The 10,495-nt window shown below is 30.1% G+C and overlaps 1 protein-coding gene across 1 annotated transcript; it reads left to right on the plus strand.

The window, feature by feature from the left end:
• Nucleotides 1-2,818: 2,818 nt before the first annotated feature.
• On the plus strand, nucleotides 2,819-8,984 carry LOC120083564 (putative inositol transporter 2). Its single transcript, XM_090316865.1, has 5 exons — nucleotides 2,819-3,539; nucleotides 3,723-3,793; nucleotides 6,506-6,949; nucleotides 7,031-7,630; nucleotides 8,201-8,984. Exons 1-5 carry the CDS (start codon nucleotides 3,404-3,406, stop codon nucleotides 8,681-8,683), a joined length of 1,734 nt encoding a protein of 577 aa, XP_090172991.1. The 5' UTR covers nucleotides 2,819-3,403; the 3' UTR covers nucleotides 8,684-8,984.
• The last annotated feature ends 1,511 nt before the right edge of the window (nucleotides 8,985-10,495 follow it).

Below are 10,495 nucleotides of genomic sequence, written 5' to 3' on the forward strand. Positions count from 1 at the left end.
AATGATCAGGATCAGATCATCCGTAGCACTTTACAACAATTGTAACATCTACAAAGCGGAGCATACTTGTAGTGTCACTATGATAAGGTATCCAACCTTATCCATCTACTACAAATCATTTAAGATATCACTTAAACATGATCCACATGTATGTCTCTACGTATATGTTTAAGTTATAGAAGATAACCTTGGATGTTAGTTTATTGGTTCGTGGGTTTAATATTACTAAATGTTAAATAAAGCATCTCATATTTTATTAAATAAATAAAATGTTTGTATAATACAATTACAAACTACAGAACCTTACAAGATTTAGTGCACCAACCCCAACATGTCATGTGTTCACTCGATCGAAACCAACCCACAATTTATTCTAACAAATTTTCTTTATTAGCTGTTGTTTTTCCTTTGTCTTTATGTTTTTCTTTAACGAACCTGTGGGAAGGTGTAACCTTTGCTTGATTAATTAATCTATGGAAACTGCGCCGTTTTTAGCTTCTGTTTCTAAATTAGTACTCTTTACTGCCAGTCAGGTAAGATGAATTTTACCAACGTGACACAATTCTCACGGCTTGAGTAAGCTACAAGACTTAAAATGCTCATTGAAAATTTGAAGCAAAGCCAAAAGGAAAACAAAACATTCTCATTAAAAAGTATTAAAAGAAACCTATCAGAAATAAAATTTTAGATGTTCAGCATTCCACGGATGAGGTAATTAAACACTTCCCATTCATGTTAACCAAACTATAGGTTTCAGGTCAAATAACTTTCCCAACTTGATGAGGGGCTTTCTAATGTGATTCTAAGGCTATGCTGCTAGGATCCTTAGGATCCTTAGTTTTAGGCATGATCCACTTAAAAACTAAGTAACCTATTACTATAAAGCTCCGCTTACACACATGGAAGTTGTAATAGTGGACAACCTGATTTTTATATTTTGCAATCCAAAGCTGTGCAATCTCACGAGTTCTTCTAAAAGATCCAAGTTTAACCAGAATGCATTGTTGTTCTCAGCTAATCAAATTGCTCAACTCTAGGTGAGGGAATCCCGATCTCCACTAGCACCATGGCTTTAGCCCCAAAGATAATCCACCATCGTACCCTATGATGACACGTGATATGATGGCGGTTTATAATCCGTCATCATATGTATACAATGTTAGTTCATAATCGGTATCTAAAGCCAGAATTGTTGCTGTAAAAATTATGTAATGGAGCAGTTGAATGCCTTATGGGCCACTACAATTGTTGAAAAAAAATCCAACTGATGTCGTTGAGGCATGAATAAAATGTCATTGGAATGTTTTGATGTAATGAGATGCCTCAAAGATAGAAAAGTGAAACTTGTTGCCTTCTTACTCCAAAAGAAATGAGCAGATGATTGGTGGAAATTGTTGGAAAGTATGGGAGTGAATTAAATGCAATTGCCTGGAGTGAGTTAAAAAGGGCTTTTTATGAAAATACTACCAACGATCTTATCGAGATGAAAAAAGAAAGGTTTTTTCTTTCTCCCCTTAAATTTGGAACAGAGGTTGATGATAGTTATTAAATATCAGAGGAAGTATATTGAGCTTTTGAAATATGCTTCCACTTCGATTAAGGATCGATCCACTACAAATTTTTTGACTAAATTGAAAACTTTTATAAGAAAAATCTCCAACCTAGTGCAAATGCAAACGGTTGATAAGTAGTAAAAAGATTGGAAGAATTCCAAAAATCGTCTTCCAAAAGAAAAAATTCTTAGAAACAGCAAAAATTTTCCTCAAAATTGCAATTCTAGTAACAAGAAAATTTATGATAAGCAAATAGGGATTCAAACATTTTCACATGCTCCCTTTTTAAAGTAAATGTAACCTAATATGAAAACTTGTAACTTAACTCAAATTCAATGCATTGATGAACCAGATGCTATATTTATTCAATCTTCTATGAAATATATTTAGGTGACTATGTCATTAAAAACCGAAAGTTCTATGGCTAATGTGAATTTAGGTAAATTAGGAAAACAATCCCATGGTTCTAAAGGTCTTGCCCTATGTCTTGGGTAAAAAACAATGTCCTATTTCTAGTCTATTTTCCTATATGACTTTTATGAAAGCAAAATTTTATCTAATCCTTTTAGTATTAGATTAAATTTTACTATACAAATCTAGGTGATCAATCTAGACTAATAATGATGAAATGAAATTCAATAAAAGCAAACAAAGCTATGAATTGAGCCAAATCACTTTATTTACATATTAGACTTTGCTACTTTTTTTTAGGATATTCACATATTTGAATAAAATAAACACTTAGCTCATGATGGAAAAATAAAGAACAAAAATTGAGATGAAAAGGAGTTCATAGTAGACTAAATTGAATAGAGATTATTCAAGGAAATAATTACCCAAACGACTAAAAAAGGAATACTAAAATGAAAAACTTGCAATAAAGAAATTAATGATGTTAACTACTAAAATAATCCTGATAACTAAGGAAAGCAATTAATGATGTTAACTACTAAAATAATCCTGAAAACTAAGGAAAGCAAGACTAAGAAAAAAACTACAAAATTGATGATTAAACCAATGAAGAAAATTAGAACTAAATGTGCACGAGAACAAGTAACTAAAAGAGTTTAACCCAATTCCAAACTTTGCTTTTCTCAATCCAACTCTGAACAAAATGGAAATAAAAATAAAAAATTGAAAGGAAAAAAGCTAAGGTTGAAAATCAAGAACAACCAAATCGAATAAAAATCAATCTAATAATTTGTTATTTATTGGACATATATTTGATTCCCTTCTTTATAATCTAATCTTGTTTGGTTTGGTTCAATCGATTTTGTTTGGTTCTTGGTTAACCCCAAAACCATAAAAAACGAACCAATTTTCTCTCCTACAACCTATAAATAAAAAGTATTGGGATACAAAATTAGAAAATAATGACCTAAATTTCACGGAGGAAAAAAGCATTTGATAAGTCTACTTTGATTTAGAATATGAAAATCAATGAGCGGTTCATGGAAGCTGCTTTCATAAAGTTGATGCAAATGAATCTTTATGCTAATTTGAAGCTTAAATAATTTCTCCAAAAGCACTTTTGCCTTTTCTAATTATTTTAGAAAATGCAAGAAGCTTTGTCCTTAGTTAGAACTTTATGCTCAAAAGAATAATGATAATATTAGTTTTGTTGAAAAACCCAGAAAGACTTCCTTTATTAAATAAAAAACCAAAAAAATCCAAACTTTTCTCAAATGGGTTAAAGTTCTCTGCTTTCTCATCCATTTTGCTAAAAACCCCCTTAAAGATTTCCTTTTCAATTTTGTGCCCCCTTTCTGGTGGGTTTCCTTTAGAGGGGAGTATTTGGTTTGGATTTTGATTTATTTTGTAGGGTTTGTTTGGTTTGGATATAGAGAGAAATGGAGGGAGGAATTGATGGAAGCAGTGTTGATTCAGATTTTAAAGAATGCTTTTCTCTTGCTTGGAAAAATCCTTATGTTCTTCTTCTTGCTTTGTCTGCTGGACTTGGTGGCTTTCTTTTTGGTTATGACACTGGTAATTCTCAAACCCATTTCCCTTTTCTATTCTTTCTTCTACATACATCTTTCTATTCTATGTGATTTTGATAACCTAAATATCCTCTTTTTTTTTTTTGTCATATTCGCAATCATTTCGTAATATATCTTTAGTCATTCAAAATCATTTCGAGGTTGAATTTTACTCGGGTTTGTTTTGTAGGAGTCATTTCTGGAGCCCTTCTTTACATTAGGGATGATTTCAAGTCTGTGGACAAAAGCACTCTTTTACAGGTGATTAATTGATTTTGAGGATTTTTCTTCTTTTAATAAATAATTTAAATTTCATCCCATGATATGATAGAATTGAGTTAAATTTATAAGTTTCCAGTCTATACTTTTAAATTCACTCTATTTAGTGAATATATAGAAAAAAATTTGTTTTTTGAAAAACTGTTTTTAGAATTTGTCATCCAAAGTTATTGAAATAATATCTTTTTTTGTTAAACTAAAATATGTATTACATAATATTTTATAAATCATATGATATTGCATAATAACAATTCTACAGAATTTTTTTTAACGAAAACCAAGTTTGTAAATTGATTAATTATAGTTTACATTTAACCTAATATTTAGTGAGTAACTATAATTAGTTTTATAGTGTACATATATTATCAATACTTTTTTGAACAATTGTTTAATTTCAATTTAATTTCCAAATCTACTACCAAACAAATATTTGAAAGGGATAATTACAAATATAGTAATAAGGTACAAAGTATTAACAAATATAACACAATGCAAAATAATTTGCAAAAATACCCAAATTTATATCCAATTATCAGAGTTCGTCGCTGATAGAAATCTATCAACAATAAAGTTTATCAATGGTAGATTTTACTATATTTTCAATTCTTTAAAAATTTTGTTATACCCTTAATAGTAGAGTTTATCGATGATAGATTTTACTATATTTTTAATTCTTTAAAAATATTGTTATATACTTAATTATTAACTCTAAATGTACTACCCATTTCAATTACCCATTTATTTAGAATAGTAAAACAAAGAGGGTCAATTTTATAAAATAGTTTAGTTAGGCATTTAAATTTTAAAGTTATGTCTATTTGGTCAATAAATATTTAATTGTATCTAAAAAGTCTCTAAACTATTAATTTTCTATATCATATGTTAAAAAAGTTAATTAATAATCAATTTATTAGATAAAAATTTTAATTTTATGTTTAAGAGATATGTGAATTTAAAAGACATGTTGAATAGGTTAAAGACCTAATTAATATAAATCGGAAATTTTAAGAATTTAATTAGATACAAAATTAAAGTTTTATAAATATTTATTAAACATTTTAAAAAATTTAGAAACTCAGTGGTCATAAAATTAAAAGTAAAAGAATTAATTAAATATTTTTAAAAGTTAATTACTAATCTTTGTCTATGTTAGGCAAACATGTTTAGATAAGTCAAGTAATTTTGTGAGGACAAGTGTCAATGTATGATTGTCTTCATCTTCCATCTTTTCCTGTCCACTTTTTTTTTTTCCTTTGTTTTTTTTTTTTTTGAAAATATTTTTTCCTTTCCACTTTATGGAAAGAAAAACTTAAATGTCATACTTTCTTTCTTGTTGTCCTATCATGTTAATTTTACTTACTATTTCCTTTTTCCTTTTAAGGAAAAAAAAAAATACACTTCTGAGTCCAAGAACTTTCATAAATGATGTAGTTCAAATTTTTATAATTTAGTACATAAATTTTAGCATAAAACAATTTTATTAAATAAATTCCATCAAAATTAATATCAAATATAATTTTCTGACATATTCCAAATTTTTATCAATTAATAGATCTATTAGATATAAAACTAAAAATTTATATTCAATGGACTTTCAACTTTTATTTGTATGTCAATTCTAAGAATTTAAAAAACGGTTAGTACATCATAATCTATTAAATACAAGACCGAAAACTCAAATGTCTATTGTAAATAGTTCCAATATCTATTAAATACTTTTTAAAGTTTAAAAAATAGACAGACATGAACTTGAAAGTTTATAACCTAAACTTGTAATTTAATCCTAAAAATTAAGGGAGCGTTTGGAGACAAGGAGCTGGTTATTATAGTCATAGATTATTATAGTTGGGTTATAATAGTGTGTATTTGGGGTATAAATTATTTTACTTTGGGTTATAATAGTATGTGTTTGAGGTGTAAACTATTTTAATTTGAAAAGGAAATAGTAAATACTGTAGCAATGAATAAAAAAAAAAAGGACGAATGTAAAATAATAAAAACTGTAGCAAATAGTAAATACTATAGCAAATGAGGATTTGGAAATAACATTGACGATAGCTAATTGGGGAATACAAAATAGTATTTACAGTAGTAAGAGGTAGTTATTATAGTGTTAGGATAATTTTTGCCCCAAACATACCCTAAAAATTTATGTATCAAACTACGGGTGAAATTCCAAGAGAACCTATAAAAAATAAAAAAGGCAATATTTGGATTCATTCCAATATACACCGATCTTTGTATATCTCAATCTAATCATACATATCGGAAGAAAGTCAAAATTTTTTTGAAAGAGGAATAAAAAGACTTTGGCATGTGGTAAATTATGATTTAACAATTTGGTCAAATGTACCAAGATATGTATAGCCTAGGATGCTTCTAAGTATTTAATTTTAAGAATATAAATGTCTTTTATTGGAGCTTTTTATAGGTTTCAACATCCTACTTGAAAGTGTTTTTTTTATAACTACCACAACTATGGAATGAAAATTGATCTTCTGATCTAAAGAAAGAAAGAGTATGTCAATTATCGTTAGAGCTTAACCTCGCGTTTTTGTATTATCTAAAAGCCTGTAATTTAGTTTTGAAAGAATGATATGAAAGGAAAAATGTAATGAAGGAAGATTTGTAAACAAGTAGTTGTAAAAGAAATTTAGCAATACAAGTGAATACCAATTGGATGACATGAAACAGGAAACCATAGTGAGCATGGCAATTGCAGGAGCCATAATAGGAGCAGCAATCGGAGGATGGATGAACGATCAATATGGTAGACGAACTGTAATTCTCATATCAGACTTCCTCTTCTTCATTGGAGCTGTGGTCATGGCAACTTCACCCAACCCTTCCCTTCTCATTGTGGGTCGAGTTTTTGTCGGTCTTGGAATCGGTATGGTTTCTATGACTTCCCCTTTGTACATCTCTGAGGCTTCCCCTCCAAAACATCGTGGTGCCCTTGTCAGCACCATTGGCATTCTCATTGCTGGTGGCCAGTTTCTTTCATATCTCATCAACTTAGCTTTCACCAAAGCACCGGGCACTTGGAGATGGATGCTTGGGGTTACAGGGTTCCCAGCACTCTTGCAGTTTATCTTAATATTCTTGTTACCCGAGTCACCCAGATGGTTATACCGCAAGGTAACAAGAGATATTTTTTAAAGTTAAGAGATTTAATAGACAGAAATTACAAAAAAAAAGTCTTTTTTTTTAATTGAACAGGGGAGATCAGAAGAGGCTGAGAGGATACTAAGAAAAATCTATTCAGAAAATGAAGTAGAAAGGGAGATTAGAGAACTTAAGGAGTCTGTTGAAGTAGAGATAAAAGAAAAAGAGGCTTCTGAGAAGATCAGTTTGATCATGCTATTGAAAACAAAAACAGTGAGAAGGGGACTTTATGCAGGGGTTGGACTTCATATTTACCAACAATTTGTGGGCATAACTACAGTTATGTACTACAGTCCTTCTATCATTCAGTTGGCTGGCTTTGCTTCTAATGAGACCGCACTTCTGCTTTCATTAGTCATAGTTGGGCTTAATGCATTGGGCTCCATTGCCAGTATATATTTCATTGATAAAACAGGCAGGAAAAGACTTCTAATCATCAGCTTATTTGGTCTCATCATCTCTCTTGGCCTTCTATCAGCAGCTTTTCATGAAGCAACATCTCACTCTCCATTAGTGAGTACTAGAAACACTCCACTTAAAGGTTACACCTGCCCTGATTACAGTTTTACCAATGATTCTTCTTCTTGGGACTGTATGAAGTGTTTGAAAGCCTCATCTCCAAATTGTGGTTTCTGTGCTTCAAGAGCTAATAAGGTAAAGAAAAAAAAATCTATTTACACTATTTACACGATGGTTTGGAATGACTTTCCTAATATTGAAATGCGATGCTAGAGTACAAAAGAGATACATAAATGAACCAAAAGCACATCAAATGAGATAGATCTTGAAAGTATATACAACTAAGATTGTGAAATGCTTAAAAGAATTGACAGTTTACTACTTGTACCAACCCCTTTACCAATAAGACACCTTTCTTTTCAATGACTTAGTTCATATGAACTCATAACTTAGGTGTGCTTGGCTTGGAAAAATCCTACTAGAGTGTGATCTCTTGAACAAATTTTCAAGTATATGTTAATGAGGACAAAACATATTAAAAAGATTTGTATTGGTCCGTAAGGATAATTTTCACTCTCAAGATCAGTTGAAGACAAGTAGGTAGAGCGACCAATTCCATAGGAAATGCAAGAGAATATTGGGGTTGTCATCAAGGGTTGAATCCTAGATTCCAAATCCTATGGCGATGGAGTTATGAAAAGTCATTCCAAACTAGTTTCTTTTACACAGGTAAATTATATAACTTTCTTTTGTTGTTATTTGCAGGTATTTTCTGGGGAATGTTTGGCTGCTAATGATACAGTGAAAGATTTGTGTCATAATGAAGATAGACAATGGTACACAAAGGGATGTCCTAGCAAATTTGGGTGGCTTGCACTCATTGGTCTTGCTCTCTACATTATCTTCTTCTCTCCAGGAATGGGACCTGTGCCATGGCTTGTGAATGCTGAGATTTATCCTTTAAGGTATCGTGGAGTGTGTGGAGGAATATCAGCCACAACAAATTGGATCTCAAATCTTATTGTTGCTCAGTCTTTCTTATCATTAACTCAATCAATTGGGCCTTCGTGGACATTCTTAATATTTGGATTGATTTCAGTAGTAGCTCTTTTGTTTGTACTCACATGTGTGCCTGAAACAAAGGGTCTTCCAATTGAGCAGATTGAACAAATGCTTGAAAAGAGGACTTTGCATTTCAAATTCTGGAAGAAGAGGACTAATCTGTCAGACAAAACCCAAGGTGCCTGAAAAATCAGAAGTAAAAGTAATTTTATACAACTTATATTTATGCCAAAGTACTTAGTTTCTATAGGCGGGGTGTTTATAAATTAATGATGTCAAGAGACGGTAATGTGTCCATCCAAGTATAGTTCTATGGATGAGACACCTACCATCACCTTCAAATCGATAGTTTGATTTTTCATCTCGTAATTGTTGAATTGTTTTTTTAAAAAGAAGATGTAATGTAGTTCTTCAATTCTCATAGTGTTGGGTTTGTAAATATTTGGATATGGAAGTAAATGACTAATGTATAGAACATTTACTAGAACCATCAGTACCATTTGATTTTCAACCTTTTGAATTCTATGGTTAATCTAAGACAACCAGTAAACCCAATGCCCTAGTTTTCTTGATGATATCCTTAAGATTAACTTTAGCCAAGGAACATAAATAATCGTTATGATAAAGCATTATATGCATATAAACTCATGTTTAGGAAAAATTTTGAAATGATAAAAATCTTTTATCAGATTCAAAATCACTTTGAAACACGTCTTTAGGGTGTGTTTGGGAGTGATTGTTGGAGTAGTGATTTAAGAAAAAAAGATTTTAGAACAAATGATTTTGTAAAATTGATTTTTAAACAATCAAATTTAATATTTGGTTCCAAAATTTTTAATGTGATTTTCAAATATATAAAAGTGATTTTAAATTATTATGTTTGGTTCTAAAAGTGATTTTAAAATTACCAAATACTAAAAAGTGTATTTTATATTGTATAATAAATATTTAATTTTATTAATTTATTTTTCGTTTGTTTTATTGTTAAATTATTATAGGTATGATTGAGATATGATGTAAGAAAAATATTGCAACTCGGCAAATCTTTTCTTCTGTACTTGATAACATCAGACGATCTAATTTGTTTGACATCTTAGAAGACTCTAAGGTTGGTAACGGGGCAGGGCGGGATCGGGGATGCACTCCCCATCCCCGTCCCCGTGGGGATTTTTAATCCCGTCCTCACCCCATCCAAATGTTTTGAGGAGTCGGGGAATCCCCATTCGGGGATCAGGTCCTTGTGGGAAAAAATTTTCTGTCTTTTATTTTTTATTTTTAATAATTTTTAATATTTATATTGAAATGATACACTTTTTAAATAACAAATTGGTATTATTATTGTTTTGTTTATTTAAATTAATAATAAAAAAATATTTTGACATTTCTTTATTTTAAAATTTAATAAAATTTAAAGTATTATGAAATGAAATTAAAAGAAAAAGTAAAAAAAAAAAAAAAACAAAATAGTAGCCTAAAGTAGCTTATATATCTGGTGATTCCCTAATCACCCACACAAAATCACCAATCAAATGATACATCACAAATCAATTTTTAATGATTTTAGATCTTGTAAAAATCAATTTTGTGTGGTTGCCAAACATCAAGCTTATGTAGAAAAATGATTTTGACGAGGGAAAAAGTGATTTTGGTCACACCAAAATCACTCCCAAACACACCCTTAATCATTTAAATTTAAGTTAATGTTTTATTTTACACTTCTAAAAGAAATCCTCATACTATAAAAATTGATTTTGAATTATTAAAAGCATGTTGTGAAGTGTTTTTGAAAATGACAAGTAATTTTAACCGTTCTAAAATAATTACCAAACATTTCCTAATATGAGTGCACTTGAATTCCAAAGCCTTGACATTAATGATGCAACTTCAACTATGTGTATTATTAATTTGTTGATCTTGCCATGCCTTAGAGTCGCATAGATTTTCTAAAACAAGGTTATATTAGATGACATAGGGTTTTATCTGAAAACTAAATGTCTA

Source organism: Benincasa hispida, chromosome 8 (genome assembly GCF_027475165.1).
Source record: "Benincasa hispida cultivar pf3 chromosome 8, pf3_genome.v1.1, whole genome shotgun sequence".
In the NCBI taxonomy this organism is placed as follows: domain Eukaryota; kingdom Viridiplantae; phylum Streptophyta; class Magnoliopsida; order Cucurbitales; family Cucurbitaceae; genus Benincasa; species Benincasa hispida.

Excerpts from the sequence above, each read along its gene's own strand:
- LOC120083564 (XM_090316865.1), top strand. The coding sequence starts at position 3,404 with ATGGAGGGAGGAATTGATGGAAGCAGTGTTGATTCAGATTTTAAAGAA. Across the intron at positions 3,540-3,722 it reads TCTTTTTGGTTATGACACTG|GAGTCATTTCTGGAGCCCTT; the intron begins GTAATTCTCAAA and ends TTTGTTTTGTAG. Across the intron at positions 6,950-7,030 it reads CCAGATGGTTATACCGCAAG|GGGAGATCAGAAGAGGCTGA; the intron begins GTAACAAGAGAT and ends TTAATTGAACAG.